At 44.8% G+C, this 22494-nt stretch overlaps 1 protein-coding gene across 1 annotated transcript in view; it reads right to left on the reverse strand.

Moving 5' to 3' along the window:
- The window catches only part of lamc3 (laminin, gamma 3), a 297472-nt gene that overhangs the window by 63764 nt on the left and 211214 nt on the right, over positions 1-22494 (reverse strand). Inside the window, 2 exon segments of the mRNA XM_061907982.1 lie at positions 10081-10311; positions 21280-21389. Coding sequence (XP_061763966.1) covers positions 10081-10311; positions 21280-21389 — 341 coding nt within the window.

A 22494-nucleotide genomic window follows, 5' to 3' on the forward strand; every position in this document is an offset into this window, starting at 1 on the left:
GAAGGGTCTTGCTCAAGGACCTGACGGACGTGACTAGGTTGGTAGAAGCTGGGGATTGAACCAGGAACCCTCAGGTCTCCCAACCGCGCCACGCCGTCCCCAAGTAACACATTTGGAAGTGCTGAATTTACCATGTAAAATTGCTAATGCTAATCAGTAGCATTTCAAAAGTTGAGCCTTAAGCACCGCTTTGACACTATTTCCAGATTCACCCATTCACACACTGATGGAGGGAGCTGCCATGCAAGACCCTAACTACGACCCATCAGGAGCAAGGGTGAAGGGACTTGCTCAAGGACCTGACGGACGTGACTAGGTTGGTAGAAGCTGGGGATTGAACCAGGAACCCTCAGGTCTCCCAACCGCACCACGCAGTCCCCAAGTAACACATTTGGGAGTGCTGAAATCGCCATGTAAAATCGCTAATGCTAATCAGTAGCATGTCAAAAGCTGAGCTTCAAGCCCTGCTTTGACACTATTTCCACATTCACCCATTCACACACTGATGGAGGGAGCTGCCATGCAAGGCCCTAACCAAGAACCATCAGGAGCAAGGGTGAAGGGTCTGGCTCAAGGACCTGACGGACGTGACTACGTTGGTAGAAACTGGGGATTGAACCGGGAACCATCAGGTCTCCCAACCGCGCTACACCGTCCCCAAGTAACACATTTGGGAGTGCTGAAATTGCCATGTAAAATCGCTAATGCTAATCAGTAGCATGTCAAAAGCTGAGCTTTAAGCCCCGCTTTGACACTATTTCCACATTCACCCATTCACACACTGAAGGAGGGAGCTGCCATGCAAGGCCCTAACCAAGAACCATCAGGAGCAAGGGTGAAGGGTCTTACTCATGGACCTGACGGGCGTGACTAGGTAGGTAGAAACTGGGGATTGAACCGGGAACCCTCAGGTCTCCCAACTGCGCCACGCTGTCCCCAGTAACACATTTGGGAGTGCTGAAATCGCCATGTAAAATTGCTAATCCTAATCAGTAGCATGTCAAAAGCTGAGCTTTAAGCCCCGCTTTGAAAATATTTCCACATTCACCCATTCACACACTGATGGAGGGAGCTGCCATGCAAGGCCCTAACCAAGAACCATCAGGAGCAAGGGTGAAGGGTCTTGCTCAAGGACACGACGGGCGTGACTAGGTAGGTAGAAACTGGGGATTGAACCAGGAACCCTCAGATCTCCCAACCGCACCACGCCGTCCCCAATAACACATGTGGAAGTGCTGAAATCGCCATGTAAAATCGCTAATGCTAATCAGTAGCATGTCAAAAGTTGAGCCTTAAGCCCCGCTTTGAAACTATTTCCACATTCACCCATTCACACACTGATGGAGGGAGCTGCCATGCAAGACCCTAACTACGACCCATCAGGAGCAAGGGTGAAGGGACTTGCTCAAGGACCTGACGGACATGACTAGGTTGGTAGAAGCTGGGGATTGAACCAGGAACCCTCAGGTCTCCCAACCGCACCACGCCGTCCTCAGTAACACATGTGGAAGTGCTGAAATCGCCATGTAAAATCGCTAATGCTAATCAGTAGCATGTCAAAAGTTGAGCCTTAAGCCCCGCTTTGACACTATTTCCACATTCACCCATTCACACACTGATGGAGGGAGCTGCCATGCAAGGCCCTAACCGCCACCCATCAGGAGCAAGGGTGAAGGGTCTTGCTCAAGAACACGACGGATGTGACTAGATTGGTAGAAACGGGGGATTGAACCAGGAACTCTCGGGTCTCCCAACCGCGCTACGCCGTCCCCAGCAACACATTTGGGAGTGCTGAAATCGCCATGTAAAATCGCTAATGCTAATCAGTAGCATGTCAAAAGTTGAGCCTCAAGCCCTGCTTTGCCACTATTTCAAAATTCATCCATTCACACACTGATGGAGGGAGCTGCAATGCAAGGCCCTAACCAAGAACCATCAGGAGCAAGGGTGAAGGGACTTGCTCAAGGACCTGACGGAAGTGACTAGATTAGTAGAAGCTGGGGGATTGAACCAGGAACCCTCAGGTCTCCCAACCGCGCCACGCTGTCCCCAGTAACACATTTGGGAGTGCTGAAATCGCCATGTAAAATTGCTAATGCTAATCAGTAGCATGTCAAAAGCTGAGCTTTAAGCCCCACTTTGAAACTATTTCAACATTCACCCATTCACACACTGATGGAGGGAGCTGCCATGCAAGGCCCTAACCGCCACCCATCAGGAGCAAGGGTGAAGGGTTTTGCTCAAGGACACGACGGGCGTGACTATGTAGGTAGAAACTGGGGATTGAACCAGGAACCCTCAGGTCTCCCAACCGCGCCACGCTGTCCCCAGTAACACATTTGGGAGTGCTGAAATCGCCATGTAAAATTGCTAATGCTAATCAGTAGCATGTCAAAAGTTGAGCCTTAAGCCCCGCTTTGACACTATTTCCACATTCACCCATTCACACACTGATGGAGGGAGCTGCCATGCAAGACCCTAACTACGACCCATCAGGAGCAAGGGTGAAGGGACTTGCTCAAGGACCTGACGGACATGACTAGGTTGGTAGAAGCTGGGGATTGAACTAGGAACCCTCAGGTCTCCCAACCGCACCACGCCGTCCCCAGTAATACTTGTGGAAGTGCTGAAATCGCCATGTAAAATCGCTAATGCTAATCAGTAGCATTTCAAAAGTTGAGCCTTAAGCCCCGCTTTGACACTATTTCCACATTCACCCATTCACACACTGATGGAGGGAGCTGCCATGCAAGGCCCTAGCCGCCACCCATCAGGAGCAAGGGTGAAGGGTCTTGCTCAAGGAAACGACGGATGTGACTAGGTTGGTAGAAACTGGGGATTGAACCAGGAACTCTCGGGTCTCCCAACCGCGCTACGCCGTCCCCAGTAACACATTTGGGAGTGCTGAAATCGCCATGTAAAATCGCTAATGCTAATCAGTAGCATGTCAAAAGTTGAGCCTCAAGCCCTGCTTTGCCACTATTTCAAAATTCATCCATTCACACAATGATGGAGGGAGCTGCAATGCAAGGCCCTAACCAAGAACCATCAGGAGCAAGGGTGAAGGGACTTGCTCAAGGACCTGACGGAAGTGACTAGATTAGTAGAAGCTGGGGGATTGAACCAGGAACCCTCAGGTCTCCCAACCGCGCTACGCCGTCCCCAGTAACACATTTGGGAGTGCTGAAATCGCCATGTAAAATCGCTAATGCTAATCAGTAGCATTTCAAAAGTTGAACCTTAAGCCCCGCTTTGACACTATTTCCACCTTCACCCATTCACACACTGATGGAGGGAGCTGCCATGCAAGGCCCTAACCAAGACCCATTAGGAGCAAGGGTGAAGGGCCTTGCTCAAGGACCTGACGGACGTGACTAGGTTGGTAGAAGCTGGGGATTGAACCAGGAACCCTCAGGTCTTCAAATCGTGCCACGCCGTTCCCAGTAATACATGTGGAAGTGCTGAAATCGCCATGTAAAATCGCTAATGCTAATCAGTAGCATGTCAAAAGTTGAGCCTTAAGCCCCGCTTTGACACTGTTTCAACATTCACCCATTCACACACTGATGGAGGGAGCTGCCATGCAAGGCCCTAACCAAGAACCATCAGGAGCAAGGGTGAAGGGTCTTGCTCAAGGACCTGACGGACGTGACTAGGTTGGTAGAAGCTGGGGATTGAACCAGGAACCCTCAGGTCTCCCAACTGCACCACGCCGTCCCCAAGTAACACATTTGGGAGTGCTGAAATCGCCATGTAAAATCGCTAATGCTAATCAGTAGCATGTCAAAAGCTGAGCTTTAAGCCCCGCTTTGACACTATTTCCACATTCACCCATTCACACACTGATGGAGGGAGCTGCCATGCAAGGCCCTAACCAAGAACCATCAGGAGCCAGGGTGAAGGGTCTTGCTCAAGGACCTGACGGACGTGACTAGGTAGGTAGAAACTGGGGATTGAACCAGGAACCCTCAGGTCTCCCAACCGCACCACGCCGTCCCCAATAACACATGTGGAAGTGCTGAAATCGCCATGTAAAATCGCTAATGCTAATCAGTAGCATGTCAAAACTTGAGCCTTAAGCCCCGCTTTGAAACTATTTCCACATTCACCCATTCACACACTGATGGAGGGAGCTGCCATGCAAGACCCTAACTACGACCCATCAGGAGCAAGGGTGAAGGGACTTGCTCAAGGACCTGACGGACATGACTAGGTTGGTAGAAGCTGGGGATTGAACCAGGAACCCTCAGGTCTCCCAACCGCACCACGCCGTCCTCAGTAACACATGTGGAAGTGCTGAAATCGCCATGTAAAATCGCTAATGCTAATCAGTAGCATTTCAAAAGTTGAGCCTTAAGCCCCGCTTTGACACTATTTCCACATTCACCCATTCACACACTGATGGAGGGAGCTGCCATGCAAGGCCCTAACCAAGAACCATCAGGAGCAAGGGTGAAAGGTCTTGCTCAAGGACCTGATGGACGTGACTAGGTTGGTAGACGCTGGGGATTGAACCAGGAACCCTCAGGTCTCCCAACCGCGCCACGCTGTCCCCAGTAACACATTTGGGAGTGCTGAAATCGCCATGTAAAATTGCTAATGCTAATCAGTAGCATGTCAAAAGCTGAGCTTTAAGCCCCACTTTGAAACTATTTCAACATTCACCCATTCACACACTGATGGAGGGAGCTGCCATGCAAGGCCCTAACCGCCACCCATCAGGAGCAAGGGTGAAGGGTTTTGCTCAAGGACACGACAGGCGTGACTATGTAGGTAGAAACTGGGGATTGAACCAGGAACCCTCAGGTCTCCCAACCGCACCACGCCGTCCCCAGTAACACATGTGGAAGTGCTGAAATCGCCATGTAAAATCGCTAATGCTAATCAGTAGCATGTCAAAAGTTGAGCCTTAAGCCCCGCTTTGACACTATTTCCACATTCACCCATTCACACACTGATGGAGGGAGCTGCCATGCAAGACCCTAACTACGACCCATCAGGAGCAAGGGTGAAGGGACTTGCTCAAGGACCTGACGGACATGACTAGGTTGGTAGAAGCTGGGGATTGAACTAGGAACCCTCAGGTCTCCCAACCGCACCACGCCGTCCCTAGTAATACATGTGGAAGTGCTGAAATCGCCATGTAAAATCGCTAATGCTAATCAGTAGCATTTCAAAAGTTGAGCCTTAAGCCCCGCTTTGACACTATTTCCACATTCACCCATTCACACACTGATGGAGGGAGCTGCCATGCAAGGCCCTAACCGCCACCCATCAGGAGCAAGGGTGAAGGGTCTTGCTCAAGGAAACGACGGATGTGACTAGGTTGGTAGAAACTGGGGATTGAACCAGGAACTCTCGGGTCTCCCAACCGCGCTACACCGTCCCCAGTAACACATTTGGGAGTGCTGAAATCGCCATGTAAAATCGCTAATGCTAATCAGTAGCATGTCAAAAGTTGAGCCTCAAGCCCTGCTTTGCCACTATTTCAAAATTCATCCATTCACACACTGATGGAGGGAGCTGCAATGCAAGGCCCTAACCAAGAACCATCAGGAGCAAGGGTGAAGGGACTTGCTCAAGGACCTGACGGAAGTGACTAGATTAGTAGAAGCTGGGGGATTGAACCAGGAACCCTCAGGTCTCCCAACCGCGCTACGCCGTCCCCAGTAACACATTTGGGAGTGCTGAAATCGCCATGTAAAATCGCTAATGCTAATCAGTAGCATTTCAAAAGTTGAACCTTAAGCCCCGCTTTGACACTATTTCCACATTCACCCATTCACACACTGATGGAGGGAGCTGCCATGCAAGGCCCTAACCAAGACCCATTAGGAGCAAGGGTGAAGGGCCTTGCTAAAGGACCTGACGGACGTGACTAGGTTGGTAGAAGCTGGGGATTGAACCAGGAACCCTCAGGTCTTCAAATCGTGCCACGCCGTTCCCAGTAACACATGTGGAAGTGCTGAAATCGCCATGTAAAATCGCTAATGCTAATCAGTAGCATGTCAAAAGTTGAGCCTTAAGCCCCGCTTTGACACTGTTTCAACATTCACCCATTCACACACTGATGGAGGGAGCTGCCATGCAAGGCCCTAACCAAGAACCATCAGGAGCAAGGGTGAAGGGTCTTGCTCAAGGACCTGACGGACGTGACTAGGTTGGTAGAAGCTGGGGATTGAACCAGGAACCCTCAGGTCTCCCAACTGCACCACGCCGTCCCCAAGTAACACATTTGGGAGTGCTGAAATCGCCATGTAAAATCGCTAATGCTAATCAGTAGCATGTCAAAAGCTGAGCTTTAAGCCCCGCTTTGACACTATTTCCACATTCACCCATTCACACACTGATGGAGGGAGCTGCCATGCAAGGCCCTAACCAAGAACCATCAGGAGCCAGGGTGAAGGGTCTTGCTCAAGGACCTGACGGACGTGACTAGGTTGGTAGAAGCTGGGGATTGAACCAGGAACCCTCAGGTCTCCCAACTGCGCCACGCCGTCCCCAAGTAACACATTTGGGAGTGCTGAATTTACCATGTAAAATTGCTAATGCTAATCAGTAGCATGTCAAAAGTTGAGCTTTAAGCCCGCTTTGACACTATTTCCACATTCTGTGACGCTTTGCTGGCACCGTGGTGTGGATCGCGTTCTCTCAATGATGCAATACGGAATGGACACAGCGTAAAGGTAAGAACGATATTTTATTTATACTATAAAATGAGCTAAGGACCAAAACTCTTGCACGAAGGCACTAACAAACAAAACAAACTGAACTAGCATGGGAGCTAGACACAACTAAGGACGCTAGCATGTGAGCTAGGAAAACAAACATACACAATAGCACGGAAGCTAATCAAATACAAAAGATAGTTAGCCCAATGCGGGATAGCGACGTCACCTGTTGCATCAAGAGCAATTTAGAGTCCGGGAGCGAATGGCAAACAAGGGAAGTCTTAAATAATCAAACATCAGGTGCGCGTGACAAACAAGAAACAGGTGACACCAATGGGTAACTATAAAAAACGAAACTAAACAGAAAGTGCCACTGGAAACTAAGGGAGTCAAATACCAAGACGAGATATAAAACATTTGGAAGTGCTGAAAACGCCATGTAAAATCGCTAATGCTAATCAGTAGCATTACAAAAGTTGAGCCTTACTTTACTCACGTTGGAGCATTTTCTAAGTTTAATTTATTTGTACTTACCTACTACCTAGCGTTAAATTTGGCTGAGTCCAGTCTCTTAGATCGCCAAGTACCGAGACCGGCAACCGGGCGTGACCCGACACACAACCCAGGAACCGTAACAAGGTGGATTTTACGTAACTTGGTCGGCGACCTGTTCAGGGTGTACCTTTCCTACCGTCCGAATGCAGCTGAGATAGGCTCTAGAACCCCCCTGCTACCCCTGAAGGGACAAGTGGTAGGAAATGGATGGATAGATGGATGGTCTGTGCCAAATAAAAGTACCGGACTCGGTACCGATCTCTAAGTGCGTTTGGCACTGGGAACAATGAGTGTGTAGGTTCTGGCTCAAGGACACGGCGAACTAAACGGAAGCTGGGTCGATACCATGAACCCTCACTTTTCTGGACAGCTGCTCTACCATCCGAGCCATGTCACCCTATACGACTCACAAGTTGTTGAAGGAATCGTAACTTTTTAACACACTTCATAGTCACCTGGTCTCCCAGAGAATAAGAAGACAAACCAATTGGGGGTGACCATGAACCGGGTGTGACCTGACACACAACCCAGGAACCGTAACACGGTGGGTTTTACGTAAATTGGTCGGCGACCTGTTCAGGGTGTACCTTTCCTACCGTCCGAATGCAGCTGAGATAGGTTCTAGAACACCCCGCGTACCCATAAAGGGACAAGCGGTAAAAAAATGGATGGATGGATGGTCTGTGCCAAATAAAAGTACCGGACATGGTACCCATCTCTAAGTGTGAGTGGTACTGGGAACAATGTGTCTGGAAGTTCTGGCTCTAGCTGCGATGAGGTGGGGACTTGTCCAGGGTGTACACCACCTTTCGCCCAATTGTAGCTGAGATAGGCACCAGCGCCCCCCGCGACCCCAAAGGGAATAAGCGGTAGAAATGGATGATGGATGGTTCTGGCTCAAGGACACGGCGAACTAAACGGAAGCTGGGTCGATACCATGAACCCTCACTTTTCTGGACAGCTGCTCTACCATCTGAGCCATGTCACCCTATACGACTCATAAGTTGTTGAAGGAATCGTAACTTTTTAACACACTTCATAGTCACCTGGTCTCCCACAGAATAAGAAGACAAACCAATTGGGGATGACCATGAACCGGGTGTGACCTGACACACAACCCAGGAACCGTAACAAGGTGGATTTTACGTAAATTGGTCAGCGACCTTTTCAGGGTGTACCTTTCCTACCGTCCGAATGCAGCTGAGATAGGTTCTAGAACACCCCGCATACCCATAAAGGGACACGCGGTAAAAAATGGATGGATGGATGGTTCGTGCCAAATAAAAGTACCGGACTCGGTACCCATCTCTAAGTGTGAGTGGCACTGGGAACAATGTGTCTGGAAGTTCTGGCTCTAGCTGCGATGAGGTGGGGACTTGTCCAGGGTGTACACCACCTTTCGCCCAATTGTAGCTGAGATAGGCACCAGCGCCCCCCGCGACCCCAAAGGGAATAAGCGGTAGCAATGGATGGATGGTTCTGGCTCAAGGACACGGCGAACTAAACGGAAGCTGGGTTGATACCACGAACCTTCACTTTTCTGGACAGCTGCTCTACCATCTGAGCCGGGTCACCCTATACGACTCATAAGTTGTTAAAGGAATCGTAACTTTTTAACACACCTCATAGTCACCTGGTCTTCCAGAGAATAAGAAAACAAAGCAATGGGGGTGACCGGCAACCAGGCGTGACCCGACACACAACCCAGGAACCGTAACACGGTGGATTTTACCTAAATTGATCGGCGACCTGTCTAGGGTGTACCCCTCCTACAGTCCGAATGCAGCTGAGATAGGATCTAGACCCCCCGTGACCCCTAAGGGGACAAGCGGCAGGAAATGGATGGATGGATGGTCTGTGCCAAAAAAAAGTACCGCACTCTGTACCGATCTCTAAGTGCGTTTGGCACTGGGAAAAATGTGTGTGGAGGTTCTGGCTTAAGGACACAGCGAACTAAACGGAAGCTGGGTCGATACCATGAACCCCCACTTTTCTGGACAGCTGCTCTACCATCTGAGCCATGTCACCCTATACGACTCATAAGTTGTTGAAGGAATCGTAACTTTTTAACACACTTCACAGTCACCTGGTCTCCCAGAGAATAAGAAGACAAACCAATTGGGGGTGACCATGAACCGGGTGTGACCTGACACACAACCCAGGAACCGTAACAAGGTGGATTTTACGTAAATTGGTCGGCGACCTGTTCAGGGTGTACCCCTCCTACCGTCCGAATGCAGCTGAGATAGGTTCTAGAACACCCCGCGACCCATACAGGGACAAGCGGTAAAAAATGGATGGGTGGATGGTCTGTGCCAAATAAAAGTACCGGACTCGGTACCGATCTCTAAGTGTGAGTGGCACTGGGAACAATGTGTCTGGAAGTTCTGGCTCTAGCTGCGATGAGGTGGGGACTTGTCCAGGGTGTACACCACCTTTCGCCCAATTGTAGCTGAGATAGGCACCAGCGCCCCCCACGACCCCAAAGGGAATAAGCGGTAGCAATGGATGGATGGTTCTGGCTCAAGGACACGGCGAACTAAACGGAAGCTGGGTTGATACCACGAACCTTCACTTTTCTGGACAGCTGCTCTACCATCTGAGCCGGGTCACCCTATCCGACTCATAGGTTGTTGAAGGAATCGTAACTTTTCAACACACCTCATAGTCACCTGGTCTTCCAGAGAATAAGAAGACAAAGCAATGGGGGTGAGAGTTGCCGACCGAGCAGCTTTGTAGCTCTAGATTTAGCCTGAAGGTCTTTCTCAAAAAGCAACCAGCGACAAATAGTTTTTCTCGTCTTTCTGGACACTTTTTGGAAACTAACATGTGTTGATCGTGTTCAAAACCTTACCCGTCTCCAGGTGGCAAGTTCCATGCTGGTGGCAGTTGCAGGGCACGCAGGCGGAGAAAGGTCCAGCGCCGGGGAACTCCCTGGTGAAGTCCGGGCCGCATCGCTCGCAGAACTGGCCGCCAAAACCGATGGGACAGGAACAGGATTCCACCCATGGAGCTGGGGGGCCGGAGGCAGCGTCGGTGGCGGGAGAAGCAGAAGTCAGACGCACTTCGGCCAGCTGGGACGTGTCTGGAGACAAGGGCGGGAAATGGGAACTTGACTCAGGTCCTTACTTGTGTTGCTGTTAGTGGTAAGATGTGTCCTACAGTCCCCAAAACCACCATTCATACACATTCATACATCAGTGTGAGCGGCACTGGGAGCAGGGTGGGGGGCGTCTCTTGCCCAAGGACACAACGGCCGTGGCTAGGATGGCAGGAGCTGGAATGGAACCCGGAAACCCTCCACTCTACCAGTTGAACCACGTGGTTTATTTAGGCCGGGGGTCGGCAACCTTTACCCCTCAAAGAGCCCTTTTGACCTGTTTCACAAAATAAAGAAAACAATGGGAGGCACAAAACTATTTTGAAATTTAAAATGAAATAACACTACACAAAGAGTTTTTACTTTGTGCTATGTATAAACCAGAGGTCTCAGACACGCGGCCCGAACCTTAATATGAACATTTTAAGATAGTGGGGCCCGCAAGTTTTTTAAGAATGCTGTTTATCAGCCAACCATCCCGAATGTTCCAAGAGACTAGCGAATGTTTGCAGAATTTCCCTCGATTAACAATAATAAGGGCAACCTATGAAACTGCCTTTGACGCCCTCTAGAACACGTCCAGTTAGCTTGCCAGCCCGGTCACATGTCTTCCGAGGCTTCTGCTGACACACTCAAACGATTGCAAGGCATACTTAGTCAAGAGCCATACAGGTTACACTGAGGGTTGTGATATAAACAACTTTAACACTCTTACTAATATGCGCCACATTGTGAACCCACACCAAACAAGAATGACAAACACATTTTTGGAGAACATCGGCACTGTAAAACAACAAACACAAAAGGACAAATACCCAGAATCCCATGCATCCCAGTCTTCCGGCTTACATTAGACATCCTGCTAGAACCAACCGTGCGTCGGTTGAGGTGAACGGGGTTGGACGGTCGGGGTTTGGTGCTAATGTAGCCCGGAAGAGTAGGGATGTATGGAATTCTGGGTATTTGTTCTTCTGTGTTTATGTTGTGTTACAGTGACGATGTTCTCCCAAAATGTGTTTGACATTTTGGTTGGTGTAGGTTCACAGTGTGGCGCATATTAGTAAGAGTGTTAAAGTTGTTTATATCACAACCCTCAGTGTAACCTGTATGGCTCTTGACTAAGTATGCCTTGCAGTCGCTTTTGTTTCTTATCAGAGGCTAAACATAAAATGTCCAGTCGACACGCAGATCGCGTGACGTAAAAGCGGGCAAGACAACATGTTTTAGAGGAAGTTAACGACTTTGCCATCACTGCACACCCTCAGAATTGTAGTCCAGGTGAAAATTGGAGAATGTTATCCCCGGGTGATTTCTGAGAGAGTCACCAAAAACCGGAAACCTCACGGAATAGACAATGGCTTGTCTGGACAAATAAAATTCCTAATCTACGATTTGACTCGAGAATGGCCTTGACGTCGCAACAACAGGAGCAGACTGTTCTGAAAACAACCCCCGAGGACGCCTCAATGATGGACGCTGTTGACCTCCCTCCCTCCTCAACAAGACCTGGAGTCGAACTTTTGCTTGCATGCAGAACTGCACCTGGCCTATGGACACTACCTCAACACACCCGTTCCCCCCCGTAAATTCAGCTGAGCCACATCAGAGTGATCAAAGAGTCACATGTGGCTCCGTAGCCGTGGGTTGCCGACCCCCGATTTAGACTATAAGAAGCATCAGACTTGAAGCCAATGACCACAACCAGGCAGGACTATCTGCTCAGGACAATAAATACATCCCAGTGGAAAGAAGAAGAAGAGGAGACAAGGGACTTCCTGCCATGAATAATGATAAAGGCAAAATGTCACTCTGTTTTCCTCCATTAGCTTGTTTTTCCAGTCTTGTCATCGGACGACAGAAGATGGATGGCAAATTAGCTTAGGAGGAGTTAAGAGAGGTAATACAAAGTATTTCTCTCTTCCCAGTCTTGATTGGGATTGATTTTTTAAACTTCCTCTCGTTGCTTTTTACTTACAAACCCCGTTTCCATATGAGTTGGGAAATTGTGTTAAATGTAAATATAAACGGAATACAATGATTTGCAAATCATTTTCAACCCATATTCAATTGAATGCACTACAAAGACAACTCATAAACTTTATTTATTTTTGCAAATAATAATTAACTTAGAATTTCAAGGCTGCAACACGTGCTAAAGTAGTTGGGAAAGGGCATGCTCACCGCTGTGTTACATCACCTTTTCTTTAAACAACACTCAATAAACGTTTGGGAACTGAGGAAACTAATTGTCGAGGCTTTGAAAGTGGAATTCTTTCCCATTCTTGTTTTATGTAGAGCTTCAGTCGTTCAACAGTCCGGGGTCTCCGCTGTCGTCTTTTACGCTTCATAATGCGCCACACATTTTCCATGGGAGACATGCGGGCCTGGAAAGTACCCGTACTCTTTTTTTTACGAAGCCACGCTGTTGTAACACATGCTTAATGTGGCTTGGCATTGTCTTGCTGAAATAAGCAGGGGCGTCCATGAAAAAGACGGCGCTCAGATGGCAGCATATGTTGTTCCCAAACCTGTATGTACCTTTCAGCATTAATGGTGCCTTCACAGATGTGTAAGTTACCCATGCCTTGGGCACTAATGCACCCCCATACCATCACAGATGCTGGCTTTTGAACTTTGCGTCGATAACAGTCTGGATAGTTCACTTCCCCTTTAGTCCGGCAGACACAATGTCGAATATTTCCAAAAACAATTTGAAATGTGGACTTGTCAGACCACAGAACACGTTTTCACTTTGCATCAGTCCATCTTAGATGATCTCAGGCCCAGAGAAGCCGGCGGCCTTCCTGGATGTTGCTGATAAATGTATTTCGCTTTGCATAGTAGAGCTTTAACCTGCACTTACAGATGTAGCGACAAACTGTATTTAGTGACAGTGGTTTTCTGAAGTGTTCCTGAGGTGATATCCTTTAGAGATTGATGTCGGTTTTTGATACAGTGCCGTCTGAAAAATCGAAGGTCACTGTCATTCAATGTTGGTTTCCGGCCATGCCGCTTACGTGGAGTGATTTCTCCAGATTATTTGAACCTTTGGATGATATTATGGACCGTAAATGTTGAAATCTCTAAATTTCTTGCAATTGCACTTTGAGAAACGTTGTCTTAAACTGTTTGACTATTTGCTCACGCATTTGTGGACAAAGGGGTGTACCTCGTCCCATCCTGACTGAGCATTTTTTGGGAAGCTGTTTTTATACCCAATCATGGCACCCACCTGTTCCCAATTAGCCTGCACACCTGTGGGATGTTCCATATAAGAGTTTGATGAGCATTCCTCAACTTTATCAGTATGTTTTGCCACCTTTCCCAACTTCTTTGTCACGTGTTGCTGGCATCAAATTCTAAAGTTAATGATTATTTGCGGAAAAAAAAAAAAAAAAAAGTATCAGTTTGAACATCAAATATGTTGTCTTTGTAGCATATTCAACTGAATATGGGTTGAAAATGATTTGCAAATCATTGTATTCTGTTTATATTTACATCTAACACAATTTCCCAACTCATATGGAAACAGGGTTTGTACTTAAATGCAGGCTAAGAGTCAGGGATGGGTACTGAATTTGGTACTTTTATAGGTACTGAATTAAGACTTTGAAGCCTCTTTCTTTGCGCCATCCTCCAAATCTAAACATCAGGCATGGAATTGATCAGCTGGACTCTCGACTCCATCCATCCATCCATCCATCCATTTTCTACCGCTTGTCCCTTTTGGGGTCGCTGGAGCCTATCTCAGCCGAATATGGGCGGTAGGCCGGGTACACCCTGGACAAGTCGCCTCCTCATCGCAGGGCCAACACAGATAGACAGACAACATTCACACTCACATTGACACTAGGGGCAATTTAGTGTTGCCAATCAAGCCCGGGATTAAACCCAGGACGGCTCAGGACCTTCGTATTGTGAGGCAGATGCACTAGCAAATAAATAAAATAAATGAATAGTTGTACTTGTATAGCGCTTTTCTACCTTTTTAAGGAACTCAAAGCGCTTTGACACTATTTCCACATTCACCCATTCACACACACATTCACACACTGATGGCGGGAGCTGCCATGCAAAGCGCTAACCCGGACCCATCAGGAGCAAGGGTGAAGTGTCTTGCTCAAGGACACAACGAACGTGACTAGGATGGTAGAAGGGTTGGGATTGAACCAGTAATCCTCAGATTGCTGCCACGGCCAGTCTCCCAACTTTGACAAGGGTTTTTAAGCCTTTTTAAAAAATCATTCACAGTCTGTGGCGCCCTCAGGTGGTCAGGGAGAACATTCCACAGACCGCGAGACCGGAAACCATGGTCTCGCATAATTCGGAGCTTTGTCCTCGGACTTTCATCAGGATCCGAGCAGCACTATTTTGTAAGTACTGCAGCTGAGAAGTGAGTCGCGGTAGTCTAAACCTAAACCTAAATACGGCGACTTGTCCAGGGTGTACACCGCCTTCTGCCCGATTGTAGCTGAGATAGGCGCCAGCGCCCCCCGTCACCCCAAAAAGGAAAAAGCGGTAGAAAATAGATGGATGGATGGATGGATAGAAAATTAGAACAGCCTAATAGCTAGAACTAATATACATATATCTAAAAAAAAGGTTTTTTTTTTAAAGAAGGGATTTTAACCCTTTTTTTTGGCCGGCGGGCAGTAGTTTGGCCGCCCCTGATTATAATGGTAATAACAATAATGGATTTTATTTATAAAAGGCACTTTACGTTGAGTAAAAAACCTCAAAGTGCTACAGTGTATTAAAAATACATTTAAAAATAAAAACAAATGTAAAAAAAAAAAAAAAAAAAATAGAAATAAATAGAAATATGTCAATAAATAAATAAATAAATAAAAACTAGAACAGCCTAATCACTAGAGCTAGTATACATATATCCCCCCCCAAAAAAGGCTTTTTAAAAAGAAGGGTTTTTAAGCCTTTTTTTGGCTGGCGGGCAGTAGTTTGGCCACCCCTGATTATAATAGTAATAACAATAATGGATTTTATTTGTAAAAGGCACTTTACATTGAGTAAACAACCTCAAAGTGCTACACTGTATTAAAAAAACTAAAGAAACTAGAACAGCCCAATAGCTAGAACTAGTATACATATATCTTTAAAAAAAAGGATTTTGAAAAAGAAGGGCTTTTAAGCCTTTTTTTGGCTGGCGGGCAGTAGTTTGGCCGCCCCTGATTATAATAATAGTAACAATAATGGATTTTATTTGTAAAAGGCACATTACATTGTGTAAACAACCTGAAAGAGCTACAGTGTATTTAAAAAAAAATTCTAATAAAATAAAATAGAAATGAACAAATAAGTAAATAAATAAATAAATACATAAATAAATGAATACATAAATAAATAAATAAATAAATAAATAAATAACTAAAAAAACTAGAGCAGCCTAATAGCTAGAATTAGTATACATATATCTTAAAAAAAAATTTTTTTTAAAAGAAGGGTTTTTAAGCCTTTTTTTGGCTGGCAGGCAATAGTTTGGCCGCCCCTGATTAAAATAATAACAACAATAATGGATTTTATTTGTAAAAAGCACTTTACATTGAGTAAACAACCTCAAAGTGCTACACTGTATTAAAAAAAAAAAAAAAGAACAGCCTAATAGCTAGAACTAGTATACATATATCTTAAAAAAACAAGGATTTTGAAAAAGAAGGGTTTTTAAGCCTTTTTTTTGGCTGGCGGGCAGTAGTTTGGCCGCCCCTGATTATAATAATAATAACAATAATGGATTTTATTTGTAAAAGGCACATTACATTGTGTAAACAACCTGAAAGAGCTACAGTGTATTAAATTTTTTTTATAATAAAATAAAATAGAAATGAACAAATAAGTAAATAAATAAATAAATACGTAAATAAATAAATAACTAAAAAAAACTAGAGCAGCCTAATAGCTAGAATTAGTATACACATATCTTAAAAAAACAAGGATAAAAAAAAATAAGGGGTTTTAAGCCTTTTTTTGACTGGCTTGCAGTAGTTTGGCCGCTTCTGATTATAATAATAATAACAATGATGTATTTTATTTGTAAAAGGCACATTACATTGTGTAAACAACCTGAAAGTGCTACAGTGTATGAAAATAATAATAATAATAAAATAAAATAAAAATGAATGAATAAATAAATAAGTAAATAAATAAATAAATACGTAAATAAATAAATAAATAACTAGAACAGCCTTATAGATAGAACTAGTATACATATATATAACAAAAAAAAAAAAAAAAGGGGTTTTAAGCCTTTTTTGGGCTGGCGGGCAGTAGTTTGGCTGCCCCTGATTATAATAACAATAATGGATTTCATTTGTGAAAAGCACTTCACATTGAGTAAACAACCTCAAAGTGCTACACTGTATTAAAAAAAAAAAAAAAATAGAACAGCCTAATAGCTAGAACTAATATACATATATCTAAAAAAAAGGATTCTAAAAAAGAAGGGTTTTTAAGCCTTTTTTGGGCTGGCGGGCAGTAGTTTGGCCGCCCCCGATTATAATAATAATAACAATCATGGATTTTATTCGTAAAAGGCACATTACATTGTGTAAACAACCTGAAAGTGCTACAGTCTATAACAAAAAATAATAATAAATTAAAATACAAATAAATAAATAAATAAATAGGTAAATAAATAAATACGTAAATAAATAAATAAACACTAGAACAGCCTTATAGATAGAACTAGTATACATATATATAAAAAATAAAAATAAATTAAAAGAAGGGTTTTCAAGCCTTTTTTTGGGTGGCGGACAGTAGTTTGGACGCCCCTGATTATAATAATTGTAACAATAATGGATTTTATTCGTAAAAGGCACATTACATTGAGTAAACAACCTGAAAGTGCTAGTGTATTAAAAAATATATATATATAATAAAATAAAATAAAAATGAATAAATAAATAAATATGTAAATAAATAAATAAATACGTAAATAAATACATGAATAAATATAAATTAGAACAGCCTTATGGATAGAACTAGTATACATATATATTAAAAAAATAAAATAAAAGAAGGGTTTTTAAGCCTTTTTTTGGCTGGCGGGCAGTAGTTTGGCCGCCCCTGATTATAATGATTGTAACAATAATGGATTTTATTTGTAAAAAGCTCTTCACATTGAGTAAACAACCTCAAAGTGCTACAGTTTATTAAAAATAGATAAATAAATACAAAAATAAATAAATAAATACAAATAAATAATCAAATAAATAAATAAATACATAAAAACTAGAACAGCCTAATAGCTAGAACTAGTATACATATATCTAAAACAAAGCTTTTTTAAAAATTTTTTTTAAAGAAGGGTTTTTAAGCCTTTTTTAAAAACTTCATTATGTCCGTTGAGACGGATGCGACAACTGTGGCCCTTAACGAGAGGCAGATGTGAGGCAAAGTGACGAAAGGCGGGCGAACCGTAACTTCTAACAAGCAGCCAGCCAGACATTCCGTGGCTTTTTTTAACGAAAGCACCGCGGGGTTAATAAGACGGCGGGGCCCGTCCTTCCTCGCCTTCTACCTCCTGATTTTTTTTTTTACCGGCCCGTTCAAGTGTGCGACGAGGGCCCCGTTTCACACCCTCAACATTTTGACACCAACGCCGTCAATCCTCGCCGCGAGATCGCCGTCGAAGTTCTTGAAACGACAATTTCCATCAGTGGGCCACACATCAATTTTGGATCACTTTGGCGGGAGGGACATTGAGCCTGTTAAACCGTTGATTTACACCAGTCTTTATCATCGCCTTTATGGACTAAAGACCATTTTTGCCACTGTCGCCGCAATGATGACAGGTGGCACCATAGCGCTGTAAACGGCAGGGAGAACTTTTAAGAGGGCGAGATGGGATTGTATTTTTTTTATTTTTTTTTTTGGGCCAGGGCCAGCGGTGATGATGGCTTTGAGAGTAGAGTTGAAATCATTAACGCTTTCCTCGCCTCTGTGGGCGCTGCAGTAGACAAAAGTGATGGAATATGCATGAGATCTCAAATATGTGGTGTCATAAACGCCACATGAAAAAGGTACAAGACAAGGACTCTAAGAAGTCTTTACCAGCCGGTGGGGGGAAAAAAATGTCCTCTTTTTTTCCGCAAATATTTTTCCACTCCGGGTGTTGTGTTGTTGATAAAAGGCTTCCGCTTTGCATAGTGGTATTTGACGCTTCATATAACGCCACGCATTTTCAATGGGAGACAGGTCTGGACTACAGGCGTATATAGAAGCCATGCTGTTGTAACACGTGCATAATGTGGCTTGGCATTGTCTTGCAGAAATAAGCAGGGGCGTCCATAATAACGTTGCTTTAACGGCAACATATGGTGCCTTCACAGATGTGTAAGTTACCCATGCCTTGGGCACTGATACACCCCCATACCATATTTTATGTTGATTTCCCGTCTGCTGCTCCCAAAGTGTCAACATGCACAGTGAAGTTCTGTATTTTGGACAAGTTGCTTTTTTCAGTGCAAATACAAAACTCAAAAACAATGAAGTTGGCACATTGTGTAATTCCTAAACAAAAACAGAATACAATGATTTGCAAATATTTTTCAACTTATATTCAATTGAAAAGACTGCAAAGTCAAGATATTTAATGTCTGAACTCGGGCTACGGGTGTTGTTGATAAAAGGCTTCCGCTTTGCATAGTGGTATTTGACGCTTCATATAACGCCACGCATTTTCAATGGGAGACAGGTCTGGACTACAGGCAGGGCCAGTCTAGTATATTGAAACCATGCTGTTGTAACACGTGCATAATGTGGCTTGGCATTGTCTTGCAGAAATAAGCAGGGGCGTCCATAATAACGTTGCTTTAACGGCAACATATGTTGCTCCAAACCTGTATGTACCTTTCAGCATTAAAGGTGCCTTCACATATGTGTAAGTTGCCCATGCCTTGGGCACCAATAGACCCCCATACCATATTTTATGTTGATTTCCCGTCTGCTGCTCTTAAGGTGTCAACATGCACAGTGAAGTCCTGTGTTTTAGACAAGTTGCTTTTTTCAATGCAAATACAAAACCCAAAAGCAGTGAAGTTGGCACGTTGTGTAAATAAAAACAGAATAGAATGATTCGCAAATATTTTTCAACTTATATTCAATTGAAAAGACTGCAAAGACAAGATATTTAATGTCTGAACTCGGGCTCCGGGTGTTGTTGATAAAAGGCTTTCGCTTCGCATAGTCGTATTTGACGCTTCATTTAGCGCCACACATTTTCAATGGGAGACAGGTCTGGACTACAGGCAGGGCCAATCTAGTATATTGAAGCCATGCTGTTGTAACACGTGCATAATGTGGCTTGGCATTGTCTTTCTGAAATAAGCAGGGGCGTCCATGAAAAAGACGTTGCTTGGATGGCAACATATGTTGCTCCAAAACCTGTATGTACCTTTCAGCATTAATGGTGCCTTCACAGATGTGTAAGTTACCCATGCCTTGGGCACTAATAAACCCCCACACCATCACAGATGCTAGCTTTTCAACATTGCGCCTAGAACAATCAGGATGGTTCTTTTCCTCTTTGGTCCAGAGGACACGACGTCCACGGTTTCCAAAAACAATGTGAAATGTGGACTCGTCAGACCACAAAACAGTTTTCCACTTTGCATCAGTCCTTTTTAGATGAGCTCGGGCCCAGCTTAGCCGGCAACATTTCTGGGTGTTGTTGATAAATGGGTTTGGCTTTGCATAATAGAGTTTTAACTTGCGCTTACAGATGTAGCGACCAACCGTAGGTGCTGACAGTGGTTTTCTGAAGTGTTCCTGAGCCCATGTGGTGATATCCTTTACACACCGATGTCTGTTTTTAATGCAGTACCGCCTGAGGGATCCAAGGTCTGTAATATCATCGCTTACGTGCAATTTTCCCAGATTTCCTGAACCTTTTGACGATATTACGGACCCGTAGATGGTGAAATCCCTAAACTCCTTGCAATAGCTCGTTGAGAAATGTTCTTAAACTGCCGGACGTTTTTGCTCACACATTTGCTCACAAAGTGGTGACCCTCGTCCCGACTGAGCATTTCCTGGAAGCTGCTTTTCATACCCAACCATGGCACCCACCTGTTCCCAATCAGCCTGTTCACCTGTGGGATGTTCCAAATAAGCGTTTGTTTAACGCCGGTTCGGCATCGTGGTAGCGGGTTCGATTCCCTCGTAGATGCGTCAAACGAAGAACACAACAAAGGTAGGATCTAACAAAAGGGGAGCTCTGAACAAAAACACTGGAGCATATAAAAAGGGAAACAAAAGACGCTAGCGTGAAAGCTAGGAAATATAAAGAACTAAGACTTGGCACGAAGGCATGAAAAGTAAAAACAAAGATGATTGGCATGTGAGCTAAAGATGACTAGGTGGCTGAGCTAATGAGCTAGCGAGACGTTACGTTGCGTCCCAGAAAGAATAAACAGAAGAGGCTGGCTTATAAAGGGAAGGTGATTAGCAGAGAACAGGTGCGCAGGAACCGGGAGTAACAGCTGAAACTAATAAGTAACCATGGTGATGGACTCAACGGGAAATAAACGGGATCAAACGGAGAATGAGAACAAAGATGGAAAAATAAACATGTGAAGATCCGAGTCGCGGATCGCGGCAGTTTGACGAGCATTCCTCAACATTCTCCGTCTTTTTTGCCACTTGTGCCAGCTTTTTTTGGAAACATGTTGCAGGCGTCCAATTCCAAATGAGCTAATATTTGCAAAACTTAAAGTTTACCAGTTTGAAGGATAAATATATTGTCTTTGCGGTCGATTCAATTAAATATAGGTTGAAAAGGATTTGCATATCATTGTATTTTGTTGTTATTTACCATTTACACAGGCTAAAACTAATAGCAAATATTGTTGGTAGTGCTTGGGGAGATTTTTGTGAGATGGTACCAGGTGAAAACTAATGTGGTTTCCTGGGCCTACAAAGGGTAAGGGGCTGACTTACAGTCGGGTCCCCCCGCGTTGCTGATGTGCAGAGCTGTCACGTTGAAAAGAAGACGCTGGAATTCGACGGCGGACAACTTGGGTTTGAAGCTTGCCTCGCTTTCATCCAGCCTGATGAAACGGAAGAAAAAAAAAACAAACACACACATCAAGTTCTGTCAAAAACTACGATTAAACAGCAGATGTTTTTTCCGGTTTAATCAGTCGCTCAATCCGAGTAATCTTTGCATGTAGGACGTGTGTGTGTGTGTGTGTTCTTGTATTTCTAGCCTTCTTGAGACATCAACAAGGAAAAGTTTCGTCCATGTGAGGATCGAGAACAAGTTAGGACCGAAATCATGGTCCCAATAGGAAAACCGTTGCATCTAATACAGAATATCTCATTTGGTGGTGAAATCTATCAAAATGAGGGCTCCCCCTGTAGTCAACATATGAAATAACAAGTAAGTAGGTAGGTCTTTATTGTCATTGCACAAGTACAACGGAAATTTGTTTTCAGCACAAACCTGTTCAAGATTGGACAAACAAACAGTGTACAGGGTTACAGAACAAGCACGCTGATGGGTCGCCATAAGGCGCCCCGTAAAAGATGGGAAAAAGGTCAACGCTGGGGAAGGATGAGTAAAAAAATACAATCCAGACTGAGCTCCTAAGGGGGCCCAGTTCGGAGTGAGAAAAAACCTCCATAGCAAAGCACATATACGTATTACAACATACATCTCGAGATATGAAGGTAGTTCAAGGTCATGGTGGTAGGCCGCAGCTCTCAGGCGCTGACCATCCATTCATCACCCCTACGGGATTGCGTCGAGGGCGTTGGATTGGGGGACAGGAGGGTGTATGTGTGGCGTATATATTTTTTTGTGTTTGTGTGTGTGTGTGTATAAGCCCATAGTGTGTCTCTTGGGGCGGCATAGCTCGGTTGGTAGAGTGGCCGTGCCAGCAACTTGAGGGTTGCAGGTTCGATTCCCGCTTCCGCCATCCTAGTCACTGCCGTTGTGTCCTTGGGCAAGACACTTTACCCACCTGCTCCCAGTACCACCCACACTGGTTTAAATGTAACTTAGATTTTGGGTGTCACTATGTAAAGCGCTTTGAGTCACAAGAGAAAAGCGCTATATAAATATAATTCACTTCACTTCACTTCTCTGTTCCGCGGCCTTGATGTATTTTCCGTCCCTAGTCCAAAGTTCACAACAACAGGTGTGTGTCCATG

This window comes from Nerophis ophidion, linkage group LG08 (assembly GCF_033978795.1).
Source record: "Nerophis ophidion isolate RoL-2023_Sa linkage group LG08, RoL_Noph_v1.0, whole genome shotgun sequence".
In the NCBI taxonomy this organism is placed as follows: domain Eukaryota; kingdom Metazoa; phylum Chordata; class Actinopteri; order Syngnathiformes; family Syngnathidae; genus Nerophis; species Nerophis ophidion.